The 24,470-nt window shown below is 44.7% G+C and overlaps 1 protein-coding gene and 1 long non-coding RNA gene across 3 annotated transcripts in view; one reads left to right on the top strand and one right to left on the bottom strand.

Annotated features, from left to right (window-relative positions):
* Positions 1-24,470, top strand: part of LOC138723953 (tolloid-like protein 2) — a 54,986-nt gene that overhangs the window by 15,621 nt on the left and 14,895 nt on the right. The window contains exons 2-10 of one of the 2 annotated variants that reach the window (XM_069863518.1): positions 3,862-3,933; positions 5,984-6,154; positions 8,286-8,403; positions 8,828-9,006; positions 9,218-9,323; positions 14,510-14,634; positions 19,289-19,404; positions 20,832-20,934; positions 23,943-24,059. In XM_069863518.1, the coding sequence (XP_069719619.1) occupies positions 3,885-3,933; positions 5,984-6,154; positions 8,286-8,403; positions 8,828-9,006; positions 9,218-9,323; positions 14,510-14,634; positions 19,289-19,404; positions 20,832-20,934; positions 23,943-24,059 (1,084 nt within the window). In that variant the 5' untranslated portion in view covers positions 3,862-3,884. Of the gene's footprint in view, positions 1-3,861; positions 3,963-5,983; positions 6,155-8,285; positions 8,404-8,827; positions 9,007-9,217; positions 9,324-14,509; positions 14,635-19,288; positions 19,405-20,831; positions 20,935-23,942; positions 24,060-24,470 lie in introns of those variants that run through there. The other variant, XM_069863519.1, reaches the window with a different exon arrangement.
* Positions 15,593-24,470, bottom strand: part of LOC138723959 (uncharacterized) — a 44,256-nt gene continuing 35,378 nt past the window's right edge. The window contains exons 4-5 of the long non-coding RNA XR_011337957.1: positions 17,375-17,445; positions 15,593-15,945 (exon numbers count right to left, since the gene is read on the bottom strand). This is a non-coding gene — a long non-coding RNA (uncharacterized lncRNA). The remainder of the gene's footprint in view (positions 15,946-17,374; positions 17,446-24,470) is intronic.

The following is a 24,470-nucleotide window of genomic DNA, read 5'->3' on the forward strand; positions in this document are numbered from 1 at the left end:
CATCATTTGCAATTCAATCCCATACAGTAACCTCTTAGGAGAACAATTCACTATATACAGAGTTGTTCTTTTTTCCTAATTCACCGTATTATTCACCTCCCAAGTTCAATTAAGAAGCAATCTGTTTGTGACTGGAAGCAAGCTGCATTTATTTAGAAATACAAAATTATCCTTTGCTTCAGCAAAGACCACATGCCTTAATTCTGGTGAAGAAATGGCTGGTTGGGGTTTCCTTTAAATGGAATGGGGTATTGTGTGAAGAATAGCATACTTGGGGAGGATGAGAAGTCCTGGGGATGTAAAATTTAACTGAGAAGAGTAACTTTTCTTGAGCTTGAGCTTAAGGAAGTGATGAGGACTGGGCATGAAAGAAAACAAAGGGAAATCTTAGGATGGAACATTGAGGCTGGAAAAGAGTGATAGAGTTCAGAGCAATCCATCTTGCTGAATCAGGCTTGTTCCTATTCACACATCTAGTGGCTTTTGTCCAGTCAAGCTCTGGTAAATTATGGCACTTCCTTTGGGAGACAAACCCCTGATTTAGTGCGTCTCTTGGACTAGGAAGCTTTAACCTATAATCAGCTGAAAGTCTGAATATTTTACTTTCCTCTGGTTCATTTTATTGCTGTCTTTCATCATCCTTTTCATGATATTCTAATTAGTTCTGGTAGTGTTATGTTGGAGAGGTAGAATTTGATACCACACTTGGCCTCTCCCAAGGTTTCAGAGATCTCGCTTTTCCCCTGACCTTGCCTCCTTGGAGGGGCTGGAGAAGGGTGTGTGAGAAGGGAGCTCCAGAGCAAAAGGAGAGTTTTCCAGCTGGCAGAGCAAGACTGATTCAGGGTCTGGAAGATGTCCAGCTGTCTTGAAAGTGTTCTACACAGCATGTGGAAGAGTCCACATGGCATCTAACAGTTCTGTATGACTAATAGTGTCTCCCTTTTTGCATATGGTGGTTGACCATGCATTTTGTGATTTACTTTGCCACCAAGACTGTAGAAACTTGCTCTCGCTAACACCTCTGCAGAGATCAGGTTGCTCAGCCCCTTCTGCTCAACAGGGACCCAGGACAACAAGATGGGAATGAGGGAGGGGGAAAGCAGTGGTGGTGTCAGCACCACTGTCAGCACCACTGACAGCGAATGCAGTCCATGTCAATTTTATTTATGTTTTACATCTTGCTGTCATGTGTTGTGTGCTCTTATCTAGGCACATTTTTTTGATTGTCCCTCCGTTGCAGTCACTGTGGAGAACTTTCCTGCCAAAAAGATCCTGGTTGGTTTTCCATGTTGAATCTGTTCAGTGGCTTGTTGCTCAGGTTTTCATACTCTCTGTAGTTGTTCTCTGGCTTCTGTGGTGTTCTGAAGTTGGACCTTGAAAAACAGAAAGCCCAGGAAACCTCAAGGACAGGCAACTGTAGAAAGAAGAGCCTTGTTCTTCTCTTCCCTCTCCCCAGTTTTCTAACCACTTTTTTGTCCCTTTCACTGCATTTTTCTTCCACTGTACCTGTTCCGAAGGTCCTCTCACTGCTGAATGATCTCTTAGTGCTTCCTCCCTCCCAACACTTGGCAGCTGCTGGTACTACACAGAATTCAGATCTCAAGGCTGTGTGATTGTTGGTCAGCCTGCTTTTGAGAGATGGCAAAAATTTGAAACCTGTGACAGGAACTTCAGTACTTCCTGGCAGGTTGTTTGGCATAGCTCAGGTAAACAATGTACCAAGAGGCTGAAGCAAATACACTGAATCAGTGTGAAATGTCCCAGGACCCTCCCTTGTAGGATTCTGGCTTAAATTGTGAAGATTTGCACCTATTAGGATGCCCAGATGGTGATTTTTAGAAGTTCATGTGTATTTTTCTGCACTCGGGCAAGTGACATCTAAACAAACTTTGAGAGCCTTTGAAGTACATGGTTTGGTGCTCCTCATAGTGGAGATTCCATCCTCCCTGCCCTGGCTCCTTGGTGGGACAATCAGGAGATTTCTGGGTAGATTTTATGGAAGTGTGCAAAGTCTTTAAGGATTTCAATTTTCGTATTCATTTAGACAATTTTAAGAAACTGAAAAGTACCACAGAAAACTGAAGTTGTCAATATACCTCTGATTCTTTACCCTTTTGGGGTATGTGAGAGTTACTCTAGAAATATGCATTGTAGGGATAGTTAGAGATGATGGTGGTGGGAAGAGAGATTAGAAAGTATTTTGTGAACAGAAAAATATAGTTGTAAAATCAAGAAAAAAGATGTGTAACTCAGGGTCTTTTTGGTGCTCTGAAAACTGTTTTGATTGAAGTGGTTATCCATGTGGTACCTACGAGCATTCATAACTTTGCTGTCTGGCACCTTGCTGACCTAGTAGCCAAGATGAATGTGAAGTAGAACTCAGTCTTTCTCCTGTATTGTGATTGTCTCTTACTGCTGCTCATTGGGAGAGTTGTCTGTAGGCTTTAGGCTTGTAGGTACTGCAGTCAACATGACGGTGCCTATAGAGATCATACCTTACTAGTGACATTGTGTAAGGGAGGGAGATTGCAGTTTGCTTCCTGCAACATGGGTGAGTTTGTAAAATAGATATTTTCCTTTATAGCGAGCAGAACTATTCTGAAGTCCTCTGATGCAGAAGTGTGAACAGCCTTTTTTTTTTTTTTTAATGCCACTGGGTGACATTTTACATCTTTTTCTATGGCAGAATGGACTGTGTATTGAGGGAAGACTCTGCTTTTGTGTCATGCGTCAGTAACACTGAAATCAAGTATTGGGCTATTGCCAGGTATTGCGGTGCCTTAACTGTGAAAAGACCAGCAGGGGGAAAGATGGAGTTCTCTGTCTCTGTTCCCTAGCAGTGTGACTTTTCTGTGCAGCTAGGATCTCTTCCTGGGTCTTCATGTAATGGCATAGGATTCTGGTGCAGCACAGCCTAATCTGATGGAGTCTCTTCTGCAGCCTCTGGAACCTGCTGCCAGCAGTGCTCTGCTATAGCACATGGATGGGGAGAGGAATCAGCAGTGCTGTTTGAAGGAAAGGAGAGGGTTAGGCAGTGCTAGTACAGAAGTGCCATGCAACTGCTGTGGTTTCTGTGCCCATTAACTGTGACATCAAGCAGTCAAATCCCTCCCCCAGCATGTTGGTGTCTTGTTCATCATGGGAACATCATGAGTTGGTTTTCCATGGAGGAAATAAAAAAGCCAGGCAGGGCGGCACTCAGAGGGAGAACAACTGATTTTGTTTTAGTGTCTGAGCTGGAGGGAGCCACCTGTGTGGACAAGCTGGGGCCATCCCTGTGCCTGGCAGTGCTGTTCCAAAAGTGAGGGGCAGCTGGCACTGGATGAAGCACAAAAATTGCCCAGAAGCTAACATCACAGTTTTTCGTGCTTTGGTAGCCAGCATCACAAAGGGCCTTTATTTTTTGATTAAGTTTAAATTAGTCTAGATGTAGAGGATTTGATAGGAGTGTATTGGTCTGAATGCAGATCAATCTTTGTCTTGACAGTGTATCTTTTTAATTTAAGATTTAGTATGATACTTACTATTGCTACCATCCTCTTTGTATAGCTCCTATGCTCAGTAAATGTCCATGGAATTAGCCTTCCCTAGAAGAGGCTTTCTCACTGTTCAGTATATGGGGAAACTAAGGCACAGGATGGTGATGGGTTGCAAGGTGTCACTGTAGGATAGGAAAAAATCCAGGAAAAGAGCCCAGCTTTATTAGGCTCTTAGACCCTGCTGCCTGTACAGGGAAAGCAGCTAGTTTCTGTGTCCAGCAGCCCCCCAAATGGCATCACTGACAGCTGCTGTCTTTTCCATGTCAGAGCTCTGCCATTGTAATCACCATGAGATGTGTCTCTGCTCTTTTTCCCTTTGCAGGAGGCCTGGGAGAACAGTTTCTTATGTCAAGTGAGAATACCACTTCAACTGATCAAAAAGCAGTTAAAAAGGGTAATGTGGTACCCCACCCAGACCTTTGGGTATCTTTTATTTACTTTTTTTATCCCCTGTAAAACTACATTTTGTCCTGTGTACATGTGTGTGCCTTCATGCCTAGAAGACCAGCCTTGCCCAGGCATCTGCATTTGTTGCTGTTGGTAGACTCTTTGCAAGGCAGGGGGTGCCTTGTATAGTGTGGTGGGTTGACTCCAGCCAGCAGCCAAGCACTTAACAGAACTACTTGGTCACTATCCTGCTCCTCCAGCAGGATAGGCGAGAGAGCAGGAAAAACAAGTGAGAAAACTCATTGGCTGAGATAACAGTTTAATACGTGAAGGAAAGAGGGGAAAATAACCCAGAACCAACTGACATAAAGCCAATTGGTTATCCCCACCCATAAGCAGGATGATGGTCAGCTAGTTTCTGAGCTACTTTGGAAGACAAAACCCCACAGGTTTTTTTGCTAAGCACGATGACATATGAGGATATTCTTTTGGCCGGTTTGGATCAGCTATCCCAGCTGCATCCTCTCCTAACTTCTTGCCTATCCCATATCTACTCACCTGGGGAGTGGAGAGAACTCAGAAGTATGAGGAAAAGAAAGCCTTTGACACTGTACAAGCACTGTAATGCTGGCAGGCTGCTCCTTCTTGCTTATAGGGATGTTTCACCTAGACCAGTTTAAACTTCTCTTCCCCTGAAGAATGGCTTTTTCCCAGGCCAAGTTTTGCAGTTGGCTTCTCCCACTCAATATAGATACGGCATTGCTTACAGGATCACTCCAGACCTGTGATCTTGCAGGCATTCCCACAAGGCTGCCCTGTTCTGTACAAGATGTTTGCAACCCACTGGGTGCAGGAGGGACTGTTGTTTCCCCTGTACAGACAGAGGCACTGAGGCAGACCACGCAGGAGGGCATTCCTTGGGGGACCGGTCACAGTCATGGCTACTGTGCTGTATTCCTTCATTGGAGCTGCTTGTGTGTCCTGAGCTTCTGGCAGGCCTGAAGTAGTGGTGCAATGGGGAAGAAGGTGTTTGTGCCTGCAAAGTTATGTTGGTGCTTCTCTCTGCCTGTTTATCTAAGCTGAGCTGCAGCAGGATAGATGCCGTGAATCCTCAGGCAGGTTTTATGGCCAGCACTGAGCACTGTACAGCAAGGGCTCATCTGCTTTTTTAGCAAGAAATGAGATACATGTTCTGTTTTTCCTTTTGTGTTGTTTTGCCTCTTTTCGTTAAAATGAAGGGATTGAGCATGGATGGAGATTTGTGTTAAGTATAGAATGCCTCAGCTTTTCTACCCAAAGTTTCCCTTCCTGATCTGCCTATGTTTCCAAACCACCTGAAACCCGACATGTGAAAACAAACACATTTCTGTAATACTTTTCAGCCTCTAGTACAGATTTCAGTGTTAGGGGCCTGTTGCCTTCTTCCAAGGCCAACTTGATTGAGTAGTCGTTGCTGTTGTGAAGCTAGCCCTGCCTTTATCTGGTAATCTGGAGCAGGGCAGGTTGACAGTACACTGTGACATCTGGGCTAGTTTGACTAGTCATTGGGCACTGGCAGAGGCTGCCCAGGGAGGTGGTTGAGTCCCCTTCCCTGGAGGTGTTTAAAAGATGAGTGGATGAGGTGCTATGGGGCATGGTTTAGCGATTGATGGGAATGGTTGGACTTGATGATCCAGTGGGTCTCTTCCCACCTGGTGATTCTATGATTCTGTGACTTCCCTCCTCCCATTCTCCTTGTTTAAATACTGTGTCCCCACCTGTGAACCTGCTGTTGGAGAGAGTGGGTGGCTAGAGACAGTGGGGGTGTCCCTTTTTAGCTTTCTGGGAGAATAGGTTTAGCATGGCACATAGAGAGGCTCCAAGACAAGAAGGGCCAGGTTGCTACAGATTAACTGTCTAAGTCCCAAGCAAATCACTGGCAAATCTGACTGTGGCTTCTGGTTTGGATTAACATCTTGCTTTTTCTGTTTTTCTTTGCCTGAAGCTCCAGGGTATTACCTGAGGGCTGCACGTGGAACTTAAGAGGATTTAAACAGTGTTGCCACTCTGTCTTGCAGACGGCAGGCAGAACACAACGCTTGCGAGGAGACCGAAGATGAAGGAATATAAAGATGAGTCTGGGATGGATACACACTCCTCTCCCAGAGTGCGCAGGGCAACCACATCCAGGGCTGAGAGGATCTGGCCAGGGGGTGTCATCCCCTATGTGATCGGAGGAAATTTCACTGGTCAGTAGTGAAGACGTTGCTCCCTGTTTGCTCAGGGGTCAGTGCCTTAAAATGAGTGGGAATCTTGGGAGCAGAGCATTCCCACAAATTACTCGGGTCCTTGGGAGCCTCTCTTCTGAGGCGGGGGGGGCATGTGGTTGCACAAGGAACTGTGCCCTGTGGAAGCCCAAGACTGAAGTGTAAGGTGAGATGGTTCTTCTTTTGGAATCCAAAAAATAATTGAGTGACTCAGTTACTTTTCTTGATTGCTTCAGCAGTCAGCATCTGTGAGCTGCACTCACCTCTTGTGTTTCTAGAAAGGGATCTTCTCTGCCATGGGAAGAGCAGAAGCAGGAGTACACTGGGTTGCTTTTTGAATCCTCACTTTCCCTGTGCTCTCTGCTTCTCACCTGCTGTTTTCTGGGCACCAAACTTCAAGGTCTCCTCTAGCTGTGTAAGGGTGAGGAACAGTGAGCTAGGTCCTGTGGTAGATTAGGAGCTCTCCAAAGTGTCCTTTTTAGAATATTTATAGCATCTCCTTGGCACTGTCCAAACTAAAATGTCTCTTGGAGTGCAGCAGATCTCTTGCAAGTCTCTCATGTGAAGCAAACAGCCAACTTGCTTTGATGCCACCTCTCTGTATCTCCATGGTTCCCCATGGGATTGGTTTCCTTGACTTATGGATGAGAAATGCTTTTGCTTCACTGCAGCCAACTCTTTCCTGTCTCTTGTCCCCTCAATGCTGCCTCCACCATCTCACACCTAAATCCAGCAGGTGTCACCTTGGGCTTCAATGTACTTTGTCTCAGCAGCAAAGGGTAGTTTGGGAATCACTGCTGTACAGTGTGGGTTTGCCTTCCTGGTCCTGCTTCTCCTGCTAATTTGCAATGATCTTCAAGGTATCTTTAATGTGTTCATCCAGACCCAGTCTCATCTGGGCACTCATGCTGCTGCCAGAAGTCTGTGAAGCCCAGTGGGAAGGGTCTGTTCTCCTACAAAAAAGAGGCTTATGAAGCCTGGCAGAATATTGAGTAGCCTGCTAGCCACTGCTGTTCCCCTACATTTGTCAGAGAACCGCCGTCCCCAGCCGTGAGAGTCTGATGAGAAAGCTTTCCCTTTGTTATGTGTTATGTGTTTCCCACTGCCCTAACCAATCTGGAGTAGGTAACACTATCCTTCCATTTGAGTGACTGTGTAAGAAGCAGCTCTCACCATAGCACAGTTCTCTCCTGTGTTCAGATTGGTGTTTTGTCTCAGCTTAATCCCACCCTGGAGCTCCTCTCTATATTCCTTGTGTCTTTCTGATGAACTTCTGGCCTTCCCCTCCTCTCTAGTTCCTCTTGAGAATGATGACTTGCTCTACAGCCCAGCACGTACCAGAGGTTGTGCTGGAAAAGCAGTACTGTAGGGAAGCCTCCTGGTGCCGTGTACTGCTCTAGGGTATCACTTCCCAGATGTCTGTATGACTCTTCTGGTGCTGCTGAGGGAACACTGGGGATATCCCACTCCCTGGGGAGGGAAGGTTCTGTGGCCTATCATCTTGCTAGTGTGACACAGGTATAATACTCAACTTCTCGTTGTCCCTTTGTTTGAGTCCTGAGCTGTCCCTCAGTTCAAGCACAGAGCAGCAGTGTTTCTCTACTTCTTACACTGCCCTGAGACTGCCTCTTTTTGCCATATAGTTTTTGCTTCTCATTTGAAAGAGTGATGATAGCTTTGCCTTAGTTTTGAGAAGCTTTGTAGCACTCATGAGATTCCTGGGTCTTGAAAGCTGCATGTAGTCATGTTACATTATGTCATAGGAGCAACTTTGGCCTGCCACTGAGTAGCTGGTGTGCAGATCACACTGAGCAGCTCTGCCAGAATGACTCTAGCTGGCGTGGTGACCTTTCTTGTACGCAGAAATACTGATGTGCTTAACCAGGTTTTCTACCTGTTTAGTTGGAGCAATGAATTCATCAAGCACAGGGTGAGAAAAGGATACAGTGAGTTAGTGCTGTAGTTGGAAGTGGGTCCCAGATTCCTACAGGTGTCTACAGGTATACCATTGACTGTTGAAAAGATTGACTGTTCCCTATCCAGATGAAGTCTGTTAGAGATTCTCCTGAAATCCAGGGCTTCACTGTTTGCTGCTCTTGGATTTCTTTTTCAGGAACCCAAAGAGCTATCTTCAAGCAAGCGATGAGGCACTGGGAGAAGCACACTTGTGTGACGTTTGTGGAGAGAACTGATGAAGAGAGTTTCATTGTGTTCACGTACAGAACGTGCGGGTAAGTGACACGTGCATTCCCTGAAGCTCTCTGTGTAGCAAACATCCCTTTCATTGACAAGTGGCTTTATAAGTCTAGTTCTGCTCAGAATAGACCAGTGGTGTCATGGAGGAATCTGTCACAGAGAGGCATCTGTCGCTTCCAGTAAGGTTTGCCAGAAAAATATAGTATTTGCTCAGGAGAAGGTGATAAGCCTTTCTGGATTCTTTTTCCTGGGATAACACTTAAGTGTATATATGCATTTTTACAGGTATGCACTTATGTGTTTTCTTTATATGTGCACACACACATCTACGTAAGTACATACTGTGTACATAACTGCTGGCCTGTCCTGAACGCTGCCAGATGCCATCTCCTGTTCCAGTGTCGCAGATTTCCCCAATTCACTGATCTGCTGCATGGGTTTATGGGTTTTCTTTTCCAGATGCTGCTCATATGTGGGTCGCCGAGGAGGGGGCCCTCAAGCGATATCCATTGGGAAGAACTGTGACAAGTTTGGTATTGTGGCACATGAACTGGGTCATGTGGTGGGTTTCTGGCATGAGCACACACGGCCTGACAGGGACCAGCATGTCACAATCATCAGAGAGAACATACAGCAAGGTAAACTAGCACTTCGGGTTGTTCGACCTGGCTTTTGGGAGCGTGGAAACCTTCCTTGCTGGACTTGTGGAAAACCGAAATGGTCTGTGAGCTGGGATGGAGAAGAAGAAATATTGCTAGTCCTTACCTAGAATAAAGGTCAAAATAGTTGGATAAACAGAGTGTTTGGTTGTCCAGCTGTAAATGTTCCCTTTGTTGTTTGGCATCACAGGTCAGGAATACAACTTTTTAAAGATGGAAGCTGGGGAAGTGAACTCACTGGGAGAGACCTATGACTTCGACAGCATCATGCACTATGCTAGGAACACATTCTCCAGGTGATAATTCAGGGTTGCATGTCTTTAGAACTATTTTCAGTAGCTGTGATTGGCTCTATGGAATACAAGGAGCCTAGAAGGAGACCTGTGATCTGTTGCAGGGATGTGGCAGTTGCTCTGCTGCATTGCAAAGCTTGGAGAATACTTGAAAAAGCAAGGTTGATGAAAAGAAGTAGGGTGGACTCCTGTTTTCCATTTCCCAGTATATTCACCCAGCTGGTAATCTCAGAAACCTTCCAAAGCCACATTAGTGTGGTTTGCAACCTTCCCGGACAGCATGTATGTATGTATGCATGTAGGTAGCTGCCAAGCACCATCAAGGGGACGTAATGCTAAAAAACACCTTTGAATCTCTTGGTTGTCCAGCTCATGCTTTGGAGTCACAGTATTGCCTTCTGAATCCCTAGCAACTTTGTCATGGGAAAATTTAAACTCTAGATCATGATCTCTAATTGCTTGACTATTTTTTTAACCATTTATGCATGTGCTTTAGATCATGGCTTCTGCAGCTCTGTGATTCTATGTAACTGGGATCTTTATAGAGAGGTTTTCAGTCTTGTTCCTGCCCAAATGACTGGTCAATTTCTCTGTAGGCTGTGTGCCCTCAACTCCCATCTCATCCCTCCAGATGCAGCCCATTTTGTGATCAGTCAGCTCTGCTGAGCAGAGAGGTGAAATGAGCATAGTTGTTTATGTCCTGAATTTGGAATAGGAGCTACTGGATGACCAACTCTATATTGATGCAATATTTGAATTTTTTTTCCATAAGTCCCACTACTGTTCTTTCTCAAGACCTTTCCTTCACTACATACCATGGGTAAAGGGGATGGGAGGCAGAGTGCAAATATTCACACTCTTGATAACTTATTGTTGCAAAAATTTTGCCTTTGGGATTTTTTAGATTATCTTACTTCCCAGTTGTATGGAATTGCCAAGCCTATTGTTTCATGCTTTTGTTTCTGAAACTTAGGTCTTCCAGGGGAAAATTATCAAACTTGCTACAAAGCTGCTGTTCTGGTGGGGGAAGATGGTGTCTGGGCAGGAGTGCTTTGCAGCCTTAAGAGTTTCTTTGGATCGGATACCTAAAGCAAACAATTTCCCTTTCCCTGTGGCATCTCCTGAACGCTTCTAGCATTTGCTAGACTCTAAAAGGCTAGAACTGTTTTGCACAAAAGCAGGATTAAGTCATTACCGCCATTTATATTGTGGATACTTTTCAGTCTGTTTTTCTTGAAATCCAGGGTCTTTCAGAACACTGCTGGGCCAAAAAGGGAAAAAATGGCAAGAATCCTTCTAAATTTAAATTAGTGCTTAATAGGATTTTTAAGTCTGTTTCCTATAAGCCCTTTGTCTCCATGACCCACCCTCACCCCAGCAGCAATCTTTGTGCAGTAATTCAACTGAGCACTAAGTGCCTCTGTGGGCCGATTGTGCACTCACCGTAAATAGGCAGCGCTGGGAACAGGCTTTTACTTTATGAAGACCTGTCTTGACATCTGCTCCCCCTTTAAGGGAACGATGCTTGGCTTGACCAATCAGGAGAGATCTGTGAGTGTGTGCATGTCTCCTTCCTGCCTTACTGAATTTTGCAGGTGCTGGCCAGTTGCAACCCAAAGCGACAAAAGCTTAGGGCCCATGAAGATACTAAATTCCAGCAAGTTGCATTAAGTTCCGGGGCTAGGAATGGACGAGAGCTCCTCTTTGAGCCTGCAAGGGAAAGTCTGCAGTGAGTGTGTTAATGCAGTAGCAGACATCAGGAAATCCACACTGGGAAAAGATGGTGTGTGTGCCCTGCCAGCGGAGATGGGGTGTGTGAGTGAGGAGGAGGAGAAGGACACAAAGACATGTCTGTGACTTACTGTCTTGAAGCAACCTTGTTGTTTATAGCTTCTGTGAATACTGATGATTCCAAATCATGGGGTGTTTGCAATGGTCAAATGCTGCCACAAATCCTGTGCCCTTTTTATTCTAAACTTTCTTCCTAGGACAGAAAAGGATGGTCTTTCTGGCACTTGATGAGTCTTATCAGTGGAAATTGTTTCCAATGGTGCTTCAAAAATTGCTGTAGGAGTCACTTCTTACTTTCAGCTCACAGTGAAACATATTTCTCATTTGTGTCTGTGTCTAATAGGAACAGGAGTATGGCACAAGAGACTCTAATGACAGCACTAACAAGTTTCCACCACGGGAATTTCTGTTCTTCTCTATGTCAGAAAGTTGCCTGTTTTGCAGAGTGGCTCCAGGCTTTTATTTCCTGGTGCATTCCTTACAGACACGACAGCAAATCAGAATGAATATTGCTGTCTCATTAAACAATTTCTTTTACAGCTGTCAAGATCCATAAATGGCAGCTTAGGAATAAGGGAGTTTAAACCTCCACAGAGCCCTAGGCAAACAGCGGGTTACCTTAATTCATTAAGCCTCTTGCTAGCAGACATGGCAGTTCAGCCTGGAGTTACAAACTGTGACATCTGCAAAGCTTGTGTTTGAATCAGGACGCAGGTAGCACTGCCTGCATGTCAAGGGGTATCTTCTTGATGTATTTGCAGCACGTCATCCTAATCCTGCACAAGACATAAATACGTGCTTCACAGGTTTTGATATGTGAACTAGAGTTATGTTGCCTCTCTTCTGCACATGGGGATACAAATACAGAGTTGGAACAAAATGTAGCTGCCTGCAACTGAGTGCTTAACCTGCCTTGAATATCTGCTTCCTTGAGTGGTGTTTGAGCACCTGTATCTGTTGCCCTCAGACAGGATATTGAATGTTAAGCATTTCTTGAGATGAGTTGATAGTTTCATAATGTTTGCATGACAGTTTACACATTCAGGGCACTATGCGGGTGCTAATGACTCTTGAGAGTATCTCCTCAAACTCTGTAGTTCTTAGCTGGTAGCAATGGTGGTTTGTTGTGTTTGACTTACCCCTGTATTGGGCAGCTAATGTGTGCTCTGCTCATGCCTAAACAGCCAGAGAATGGAGCATCCAGGACTCCTGGGTTCTTTAGCTATCTCATTCAAGAATGGTTCTGGTGTTAGAGTTCCTGAGCTGCTCTGTGTAATGATGTCTGCTTGGTGTTTATGAATTTGTGAGCCAAAATGTCAGTGCTCTTTGGGAAGCCCACCAAACGTGCAATGTAACATTGTCAGTGTTGGTAAGCAGATGAGATTTGGGTGGACAGCATGGAACTGCTGAGACTTACGTGATTTAGGCCAGAAAGATTTTCCCTCTGTTCTCAGTTCCTCTGATTGTAAAATGGTAGGAACTATGCTTACTCCCTCCTTATCTGGAATCACGTTCAGCAATGCTCGTGAAGGGAGTACAAAATTCAGTTGGTGAAAAAGTGAAACTAAAAATCTTGCTGTCCCAACATAGTGTACGGCCTTCTAGAAAAAATGAAAAACAAGTTTAGCAGGTAATAAGGGATCACAAGCTAATTTGAAGCTGTGATTTGTTTGCATTGTGTGAGTGATACTCCAGATGTATGCTGTGTGCAGGAGGCTGTGGGCTGTGAGTCCATAGTCACGAGGGCTGGAATGGGAAAAATAATCAAAGTTGTGCTTTCTCTGTTAAACTTTGCTGTTCTTCCCTGGTTGAGCCTAGAGATCTGCAGAAAGCATTTCACTCGCCACAGAAGTATGTCCCTGCCAAATGTCGAGTTCTACTGTGAACAACTGAGGAAACTTGAAAACTTACTGTGAACATATTGATATCTTTCTCTGTTCATGATGGTTCTGAAATTAGAGGATTTATTTTTGATACATAAGTTAAATAAATTCAGCCCCAGGCATGCAGCTGACATGTAAAATGCCATCCTGAATTTGTCAATCAAAATCTGATGGGCTCACCTCAAACTTGTAAGCACTGATTTTCGTGCTGATCGGGAGTTTTCTTACCACTGAAAAAAACCGCAACATCCCCTATGCAAGAGTCGATTCTAGTTTTTAAAACAGGTTGAATTCCTTACCCTCTATTTCTTCCTTCAGTTTTATATTTCTAAAAGAATTCCCCCCCCCCCAAAATATGGTTAATAGAATTATATTTTCTTTCAAGAATACTGGCTGCAGCTCTGGATGGCTGTGATCCAAATACTCTGATTGCAGTATTTCTTTAAAAGTAAACCAATACAAAAAAACCCTCTCAAACTCCTTCCCAAGGCTCTTACACAGCTGAGCAGCCTAATGAACAGGGTTACTTTTGTACTTAGAGCTTAACCCATACTTGAAGACTTTTGTATCAGGACTAGGCAGCGCTAGAATTATTGTTTCTGCCTTGATTTCCAATTGGACTCTACAGACTCTCTATCCTGTCCTTCAGAAAGAGAAGTCTGCCTCCCAGAGCTGATGCTGAAGTTTTAAGCTCACTATTAGCATTGTCACTGCCAGGGCTGCTAGACGTTCAGGGGTGCAGTGAAACGATTTCTGTGGACTAGACAGCCTCGCCTTGAGAGCTTGAACTTTAGTTTCAGGTTTCTGATTCCTCCCTTCCACTTTAATCCTGCTGTTTCTACTGCTGCCTTAGGGTCTGTCTTGTGTGCAAGTTCTTGCTTGGATGCTTGGACTTTGCATTTTGATGGAAGTAAGCTTAAATCCTTTTCTGGACTGAGATCAGAAATGCAGTAGGGAGCTCCTGAGTATGAAGTGCCACATGGAAGAAATAGTGAGGAAAAAGAGGCAGAGAGAAATGGAATTATTAGCTTGGAAACTTAAGCAGAACAAAGGTAGAGCACTTGATCTTTCATTCTTGTCTGTAGCAAACCACAGTCACTGCCAGCCCAACCCCATCTGTTACCAAACAATCTCCTGTTACCTCTGCTCCTTTGGTTTAAGTGTCCAGCCTGTACTTCTGCTGAGCCAGATGTGCCGTGAACCTTCTGCAAGGGTATTTCATGGCCTTTACTGATTTGTGGTGAGGAATCTGTATATACTCAGGCAGAGACAATCTTGATACATCAAACGAGGAATTTACTGGCTTGGCAGACTTACTCGTACATTTGGAAACTATCTGCTGTAGCGAGAAGGCCACCTCAAGACGTGTGTTTATCATAATATGCATTACTCTTGCTTGTTAGCATGGGATAAATGTCCAAGGGGGTGTTGTGGGAGGCCTGCCAGGATGACTTGCTGTGCATCTTGTCATTTTCCCTACTTCACTGCTCTTTGTCTCTCTGTTCTTACCTTTAGAGGGGTTTTCCTCGACACCATCCTTCCCCGTCGTGATGATAATGGGGTCCGGCCAACTATTGGTCAGCGTATTCGCCTGAGTCGGGGAGACATCGCTCAGGCAAGGAAGTTGTACAAATGCCCAGGTAAATATGGCTTTTGGAGATAGCTCCAGCTTTACTGTAACTACACAATTTATCTGGAAGGTATTGGACTTCAAGAGCACATTGACAATCTACTTTATGAAAGGAACTCAGGAACTCAGGGAAGGCAGATCATCAAATACTTCAAGCTGGAGCTGTGGGAGAACTGAACTTTACTAACATATGTCTCCTATTAGAAGTTTGCCAGTACTCCTGTTTGATTTAGGGCTTTGGGTTTGTCCAGTGTTCTCTACTGAAACTCATAAGGGGAGCTACAGAGTAGGATGGGGAGAGGGGCTAGGGCGAGGCTTGTGCTTTGCTGTTGGTTACGTGTAAATATACTGTCTAGAATTAGTGTGTAGACTCTGTAGAAAATGAAATTGATGTACAAGACCATGGACAGAGTGTGGGTTAGGAGTTAGCAAAGTGGCAGAGGAATGTCTGGTGGACTGGGATCTCTGCACACCAACCACCAAACAGCTGTTGTTTAAGGAAACCCTGAGTGTATCTCTGTGATTATTGCGTGTTGCACTGAGTCTTGAGGAATAACATGGAAGAAAGGTTTTGGTTGAACAAGATGTAGTTCTTGGAAAATTCTTTCACAGATTAGTTTAGAGAGAGGTTCACTTGAATTAAAGAAAAGAAAAAAAATATCTTGTACTGTGTTTTTTGCCTGAGTCAGACTTAATCCGAGCAGGCTTTTCGTTCCCATAGCTGGAAGCATCAACTAGAGATTGAGATTTCTTGAGCCACTTTGGCCTGAGGTTAAAGTCAAACTAAAAGCTACAAAGCAACTCTCTTTAAAATGAGGACCCTTCTGAGTCCTTCTGAGTCTCAAGTTTTCCACTTGCAAAGTAGGACTTTTCTACTTGTTGGGTGTTTTTTTCCACAAAGCTTTAGCAGAGGCTACTGCAGTTCAGGAAATATTTGGCAGCAGAACGATTAGAGCTTTAAATCTACTAAGCAAATTTTCTTCTAGTATCTATTGCTTTATTATGATTTTCTTTTTTTCTTTGCATCAAAATTTACACACAGGTTACATTTGAGGACAAGGGGTGCAGTCTTTTTAATGGCATTAACGTCTGCAGCTGCATTTTGAATCTGTAGATGGAAAAATCTTCTTCCACTGCAAAATGCAAAGCATGACAGTTCAAAATGGAAGGGCTTGTATGTTCCAGCAGGGTCTGAATGAGACTTCAGTTTGAGGACAACTTTTTCAGTGATAAAGCTGAGGATTTTTAGGTAAATGCAATGTAGTCCAGAAGCTGAATGACAGTTTCTTTTTTTAGAAAGAGGTTATCCATCTGAGAACTCCTGAGAAAACACCCACCAAAGAGAGGTAGTATAGTGGAGGATGAGTTACATGGTACAAGCCAGAACAGCTGTTGTGTTTATTCTAAGAAACAGAATTCTCCAACTCCTTAGACCGGAGCTCTTGAGGCTGCTGGACTTAGCGCTGTCTTAACTTTTCCATTCTAAACACCTGCTGTTGTAAATGGCTTTTAATTCCCCAAAGCTTATACCTGCTGGGTTAAAGTTAGTGCCAAGCCAGGTGGAACCAGATGAAATTTGCTGAAGGAATTTCTAGAAGGCAAGCTGCATTCTGCTGTGTAGTAGTACACACTAGATTTGATATGGCTGCATGGTTGAGGATTTGATGGGTATGGTCACTACAAAATATGTCCTGTGGTCTTGCACTATGCTGAAGGTAAGAGGTGTGTGTGGCTGAGCTAACTGTGCAGGGATGGTTAAACTGTGAATTGAGAATGATCCTCCTTTATGTCATCCAATTCTCTGTGCAACTTCAAAAAAATGTAGTGTACCAACAACCAGCCCATGAGTAGTAAGTGTCTGTCACTCAACTACTTCATTTACAAATGACTTCTGAAGCGTTCACCTTTTCTACTTTTCTTTTCAATTCTATTCCTCTCTGGCAGCTTATGTGTGCAACAGCCTCTTCATCATGTGCAAACCCCACCTCAGCTCAGTTTCTTGATCCCCCAATTACTAGACACTAGTCTTATTGGGCCTGTTGGTTTGTCTACTACTAAGTAAAGAAGTTACTACTCAGTTACTTTGCTACTAAGTGGAGTATAATTGTATGTCTTATTGGTGTGCTCTGCAAGATATTGTGCTCTACACAGAAATATGCATGACTTATTATTATCCTATTTCCTCCTGCGTATGCAGGCAATCACTTTCCTCTGTGCTGAAAAACCAGCCTCTCCCAGCCTGTCTGGAGAGTTTCCTGTGCAAGGTTTGTATAGTTAGCTTTCATGATGTTTTAGCAGAGCGGCGTTTGGTAGTAGATACATTAGTACCTGTTCCATAATTACACAGTCTTGCTATGTAATTACACTTAGGATAATTAGGTCTGGTCTGTAAGAAACCTTCACTGTGGTTCAACAGCGGGTGGTAATCCTCTTTGTCCTATGTCATTATGGTAATGTAGTATGTTATCCCAGTAATTTGGAGCTTTCTATATCATTTCATGGGGGGCATTTTTGTTTAAATAGATATTTGGGCAGAGAAGAACAACATTTATATATCTTGGTGAGTTATGGATTGGAATCTCCCCTTTATAGGGACACCTTCTCATATATTGGCCTTCCTAGAGCCATCCTTAGGTGGTGGCCACTCTGGACCATGCATTGACCAGTGGTGAAGCAGAGGATTAGCTGAAGAATGGTTTGCTGTCCTCAGAATAAATATGGCTGGGACTCAGCTTCTTTGAGAGGTTTACCTGCTGAGGCAGCATGTGTTTCCTGGTAGAGGGTCCTAGGAGCATCCTGGGAGCTGGAATCCTAGCAGATTCTGAAACAGATAACAAAGCAAGGCAACTTTGCAAGAGATAGAAAGGAAGAAAAATGTATCTATTCTGCAAATAGAAGTCCAGATTTCTTTTCCAATTCATGCAGGTCATTGCCTGTCTTTTTCTGCCCACCTGAAGAATACAGAGTATCACCTGCCAAACGTGCTGGGAGAGGTGTGAGGGTATTAGCTATTTTTGCAGAACTGAAACTAAAACTTGCTGTGCAAAGGTGCTTTGAGTTCCATAATGGTAGGGGGAGTTCACAGGACTCAAAACTGCTTGAGAAATAAGGACTAGTGTCAAGGTTTTGAACTGTCATTTATTTTCTTCATTCCTCTGTGGCTAATGTGTGCATTTGCTTGCCTGTTTTGCTTAATGATGCTTTTTTCTAGTGATTTTAAGTACCTTTGGCTTTCCTGACAGGATCTCTTTGCCAGATCCCTTGCTGACTTGTGCCTTGAAATATATGCAACTTGTTCCTAGTAATGACTGCACCTTCCAGAGCACCCCAGGAGCTCTTTGGTTGAGAAAAAACACTTTTTGTGTCTCTGCCTGTTGTTCGTCTAGTCTGACCTGTCAAATTGTGGGTCAAACTGCTTCAGAGAAATTAAGAATTTCTAGTCTAGGTAACTCCCTCTGCCCTTTTTGAAGATATTAAACTTTTTTAATGGGACCAGTCTCTTTTCACTTCCAGCTTCCGACCCACCCATCTAAATGTGATCATAACTGAAAAATTAGTGAGTGTGTGACAGCATGAGACAGAGAAACATACCCTGGAATTTTAATGAGAAAGGAAGCCTGATGTTTGGCCATATCGGATCTTTCAAAGCACTGCTGCTTAACAAGGGGGTTTTTGGAGCTGCCTTACCATCACTGAGGAAACCAAGCTGCAGGTCAAGGGCAGCTTTAGGTTAATAACATCAGTGGGTTATGAAATTACAAAAAACAACTGGAAAGCAGGCAAGCCTAGGTTTCTGCTCCTAGGGATGGATATTTGCATGTGTCTAGCGAGCACTGTGAAAGAAATGGAAGCTTTGCTATTTGTGATTCCCCTACCTAGCCAGTCAGCTGCTCTGCAGATGGTCACTCCTTGTTCCAGCTCCATCCTCCTGGCTCAGAGAGCAGGCACTACTGTAGTCGCAGCTTTCCCAGGTGCTGGAAGCTGCAGTTCCTTCAAGGAACATATGCATGTGCGTATTATGTGCTTCCCAAAAGTCACCCTGGGATCTACATTTCATCAGCTGTAGCAGGCCACGAGAATGGGAAGATGGAGAGAGAGCAGAGTGACCTGCAGGATTCAGCCGCAGTGTGACAGCAGGGTAGGTGCTAGACAGCCAAAGCGTGAAAGTAGTGGGGCCTACCCTGCTTTTGTTAGGATGTTTTAGCCCCTCAAAAGAGACGCGTAACAATGGTAACTAAGATGAAATAAATTGAGCGGCTCGTAATGAAGAGAAAACAGATTTACTAACAGTCTTGGGATTGTGAGGTGGGGTGAGTTTAATATTTTGCATTTAATTAGTGGATGAGCTATTCCTCAGTAGGGCTGGAACCTGTAAGTGCTGACATGTGGAAGGAAGATGAAGAAAGAAGGATGTCTTTTTAAATCTTGTTTTCCCCTGTGTCCTTGCACTGATAAACTTCCATCCTGGGAATCCTAACAAATTTCACATCACCCCTTTGGCGAGGTCTCAGATGGTCAATGACCTTTGGCCAGTGCCATGAATGAGTGTCCTTAGAGTACCAGCCACCAACTTGCACAAAGCAGCCATGTGCAAATGTTTTGCCAGGCTCTGGTATCTTCCAGAGGGTCACTCCTTGTTGCTGGCTTTTTCCCCTCTCTCACAGCTTGCGGAGAGACCTTGCAGGACTCAACAGGGAATTTCTCAGCCCCAGGCTTTCCAAACGGCTACCCCTCCTACTCCCACTGTGTCTGGAGAATCTCGGTGACCCCGGGGGAAAAGGTAGGTGCCGCACCAGCGTAAGGTGTACTCTGCACTTCTCTTGCATATGGTTTTGCTTGTGATGACAGTGTTAGTAGCTGCCAAATCATGGTGCTGTACATCTCTGCACAGCTGGAGTGCAGGGATGGAGCCTCGAAAGGCTCCTCAGCACCAGCATGGTCCTTCCAGAGATAGGTTAGATTAGATAATATGTGCCAGCAGGCTGAGGTCCCGAGGGAGCTGAGGAGATGTGAGTGACATTGGTGGTTGCCTCTGTCATACAGGCAAAATGTCCCTGTCAGGGTCTCTTGTTCCCCACTTTGAAACAATGAGCCCCACTGTGCATCATTCAGTCCCTCTGTCCACTTTCTTCCCAGCTCCTTTTGTTTTATTGACCTTCCAGTGGAAATGAAATCTTCCTTAATCCACTAATCCCAGCCCTTCAGGCCTTTTATGCCATACCAGGGCTGTATGCTTGGGAGCTCCTTGGCAGAGCAGCTTTGCTGAGGACCACCCTCAAGACACACTTAAGACTCAGACTTCAACAAAGAAGAGCAGAGCAGCAACCATCTTGCTGTGGGACCTGGTTTTGTCACCTGCAAGCCTAGTCCCATGTAGCATTGAGCTCCTGCCATTAGTTGCCTGAAGAGCTTTGCCAGGGTCAGAGGGACCAAGAACCCATCCAGGTTTTTAAACTATGGCACTGGGAGCTTACTGTGAATTCTCCCTTTGTCTCTCAGGCTCCTCAGGAGAGTTGTATCTATATATTTTCTAATCTAATGACATTTCTGGGGCAGACTATAGATGTGGATTAATACATAGATTGAATCTTGCTAGGACAAAAATGCCACAAGTGCAGCCCCATTGGTGATATCCACAGGCCTAGAGCAAGCCCTGTAATCCTTGTTACAGAGGAAGGAAACCAAAGGGATCGATTTTTCACGCTAAGCTCTGCTTGGTAAGACCGCTGAACACAATTGCATCATAGTGATTGTGTAAGTGTAATTGTCAGAATGTGGAAACTTGTCAGCAAAATTAGCTTTTTCTTGCAAGAGCCATTTATATAAGGGTATAGATTCTGAATAGCTGTATTTTGGGGTAACATGCTTCTCTATGATATTCCCATTAATCAAACCCAAGGATTCAATTTTTAATTAAAAAAAGGGCATTTTTAGTAGCATTTTGGTAACTGAGGAACACCAACTGTGAATTACAGAATGGATAATACAGTGTTGTCTGCTGTCATGGGCTTTCATGGCTTCATTAAAATACCTCGAGAAGCATTTCTTTTTTGGTGAAAGCTGATTAAAAAAATCCAGCCAACAGTCCAACTGTCTTTTCCTGCACACACACACACCACTGTAGCAGAGGTGAAGCACCTAACTTGAGGAGTCTTCTCTTTAAAGCAGCCCCTTTCCTAAAGAGGAGTGTGTACTTTCTCCTTTCAGATTATGTTAAACTTCACATCAATGGACCTATTTAAAAGTCGCCTTTGCTGGTATGACTATGTGGAAGTGCGCGATGGCTACTGGAGAAAGGCTCCTTTACTGGGTGAGTAGCTGTTTAATTTTAATTGCATTTTGTGTGTTTTTCTTGAAGCTTATTGCAGGGGAAAAGCCCAAACAAATACAAAACTTCCTTTACCTGGATGGAGCATATGTACAGCCAGTGCATTGGCCAGTCATTAATGTCTCTATGCAGAGATGTCAGTGTGCTGTATTCACAGCAAATGATGCATACTTCAAGTCCTTATTTTATTTCTTCCACTGGGGGGACTAGGATTAAAAATGTGGTCTCTGGAGTTTTATTATCACTTTTTCTTAAGACCTGGGTCAGGTAGTCAGTATGAAGCAGCCATATAGCTCTTGGCCTTAGCTCTTGCCATTGCTTGTCAAATATTTTTATTTACAAACACACAGTAGTCTGTACTTTAGGCCTCTGCATTTCTAGCAGGGAACTTCCTAACCCATGCCTAGGATATCAAACTGTGCAAGGGTTCTATTTCGCTCCTGCTCCCAAAGATCTTGAGGAAGTGCAGGTCCCCACATCCTCCCTGTTCCTCTGCCTCCTGCTATCATCGCTGCAAATCTTCTGCCACAATGAGTGGGCAGTTAGGAGTCCCACGTGTTTTGCCGCTGTCTCTGATCCTGACCCTGTCTCCTAACCTCAGTGACCAGACATGTAAAATGCCCCTTCTGCCCAAAAGGAAAGAAGCAATTGGCTTGTGTGGCATCACCAGCTGCACTAGAGTACGACAGCCCATACTGCAGCACAGGACGAGGCTTGTCAGCGTGGAGTCAGTGGGCTTAGGGAGATCTAGGCGCTTGCCTTGTCCCTGCTGGTCAGCCCAGCCCTGGTACCGGGGTAGCGCTGAGGCTGAAGCCATGATAACCTCTGGAGGTTTCTGTGGGTCTGCCTTTCAGTGCAGAGTTGGCAGCTGGGTTTCCTGCTTCCTGCCTGTTTTGGGGTTGGAAGCATTAATTGCTGTTTTCTGCTGCACGTGCATCAGGTAACGTTGCTCCAGCAGCTGCAGCTTAGCTTGTCATTATTTATTTTGTCTATTGAGTAATTTAAAGGTATTTCAGAAGCCAAGCACCTCCCCGTCCCCCTAATGCAGGTGGACTTGTGAGTGTTTCCATCTGGAAGGAAACGCTGCATGAGTGGCCATGGCTCCCGCAAGGGGCTGAGCCCATGAAATTAGGTCGGAAGAGGCAGATAGACAGCAATTCAGTGGGAGGCAGGGAGGAGGATTAGTGTGAATTGTGAAAGCATGGGCTTCTTACAGAGGGGAAAAAATATATGTGCACTGCATATTTTCCCAGGGAAGTGTGTGAAAACCCAGCCTTTAAATGGTGTATAACTTTTTATGAATGGGCCCTTTATCACACTCTGAGGATTTTCCTCATTCTTGTTCCTCATCTGTGTTTCCTCTCCCTGACACCCTTGTTAAACTCCAAGTCTAAATCCAGGAGGCAGTTGCTCAGTGACCCTAGAGGAAGGAACTTCGCAGCACTGATGCTGTTTGTTAGCATCCCCTTTGGAAATGGAGATGGGAGATGGTGTTGGTTTGCTGCAGGGCTGCCACGCTGTCCCAACTGTGCTGGGCAGCTTGGGGGCTGAAGGGCCCCAGAACTGAATAGCCAAGTGAAGCTGAAGTCCGAAATTAAATTTGGATGGTTAACTCTGCAAAAGAAAAAAACTTCAATGGTGAAACTGCTGTTGAAGCGAAACAAAGTTTGCAGCTCACCTTCTGATTTGTACTGTCTGCCCTGTCCCAGAGGCACGGCTCTTGCACCCTTGAAGGTCATAGCCATCCTGAGGCTGTCAAGTTGAAGATAGGGCAGGCAGAGCCAGAAGTGGCAGTAGCTGACTGTGGACAGCTGACTACTAAGCAAAGGGCCTCTAGGCTTTTAATACAGAGGATTCATGCCCACTGCTCTGCCCTCCCATACGCAGGAAAAGTGAAAGCTAAAAAACCTCAAATTATCTGTCTCCTTGTTCAGTGCAGGGAACCACCAGTGTAGCCTGCTAATGGGAGCTAATCTGCTGTCTTGTAGGTAAGGCATTAACCAGGTTTTTACTTGATGGAGGTTGTTCAAATAAACCTTTCGCTGGTGTTGCAAAGCCAGGATCCCTATCACCGCTGTCTTGACTGAATTAAACCTGGTGAAGGAACTACTCTCTGCCTCTGTCAAATTCCTACTGGGGATTCAGTTGGACAGGATGCCAAGGCCATGTTTAATTCAGTATATAGCTTTGCTCTTGTCAGATGAAGTGAAAAAACATATTTGCACTGAAAACTCTCAGTGCATACTTGGTGTTTGCTCTGTTTCCATGAGGAGCTTCTGGATGGAACAGGTAGAGGAGCACCAAATTAGGGCTGCTGAGGTTGTTTGGGACGCAGATGCCATCTGTGGGTCTTTGGTTTCAGGATTCATCTTTGCTGGCAGGATTTGGGTATTTAACTGTGCTGGTGCTTGCTGTAGATCTCAGAGATGGGTGAACCATGGAGCAAAAAGGCTCAGGGTCCCTTTCTCTTGAAAGAGATTGAATGACTGCTGAGACCTAGCTGGGAAGAGGTGAGAGTAGAAGACAAGATAAGGGATCATCAGCATGGCCATGTCCCGCTCTTGGTTTGACTTGAATAATTTGCTCTTGGGTACAAAATGCTGAAGGACTTCCCAAGACCTAGCAGGTGGAAAGGATGCTCCCTAATGTCACATCTTGGTTCCCCATTTGCATTTGGCAGCTCATTTGCCCAATTATGTGATGAAACAAGAGCCCTTTTGAACTTACCAGGGCAACAGAGGCTGCATCTGTGACTACTGGATTCTGCTCCCAGCTGTTTATTAATTTAATAATTGGAGAGAATATAAATTAACAGGGCAGGGGAAGAACAGAAGCTCATTCAAGAGCACAGGTGGTGTGATTGAAAGTGTGTTTTACCCAAGCACAGCTCTTTTGGCCATGGACTGTCTGCTTCGTGGAGCCACAGGTGCCTGCTATGCTGTGCTGCCTGTCAGCCAGAAGATCCTGATTGTCTCTTCCCTGCCTTCTAGGTAGATTTTGTGGTGACAAGATCCCTGAACCAGTAATCTCCACAGACAGCCGACTGTGGATTGAGTTCCGGAGCAGCAGTAACATCCTGGGCAAAGGCTTCTTTGTGGTCTATGAAGGTACAACCCTTAGCCAGAAGTCATCTGTTGCATTGCGTGGAGCAGCCAGAACAGGACGCGGGGGTTTATGGGATCAGCAGAAGTTCTGCTTCACTGCATGGTTAGATACAGCCCCTGCTATTGTTTTTTGGGAATTGGCAGATTTTGCTGGCTGTTCCAACAGACAACGTATGGATCTTTTAACTGGATCATCACGTTTTTGGGAGGACAAGCAGATGGCAGCACAGAGCAATAGATTCAGTTCATTGGCCAGGTTCTGTTTGTCCTAACCAGCCCTGGCAAGCATCAGTACTGCATGTAGAAGGAGCTCCTTCCAGTAATTTAACAGGCAAAGTTCTGTTTCAGATCATACATTTTTTATCACTTAATGCAGCTTTTTTTACTGCCCCCCGCCCCAGATGCTGAGGTTGT

The sequence above is a fragment of the Phaenicophaeus curvirostris genome, chromosome 9 (assembly GCF_032191515.1).
Source record: "Phaenicophaeus curvirostris isolate KB17595 chromosome 9, BPBGC_Pcur_1.0, whole genome shotgun sequence".
NCBI classification, from domain to species: Eukaryota; Metazoa; Chordata; class Aves; order Cuculiformes; family Cuculidae; genus Phaenicophaeus; species Phaenicophaeus curvirostris.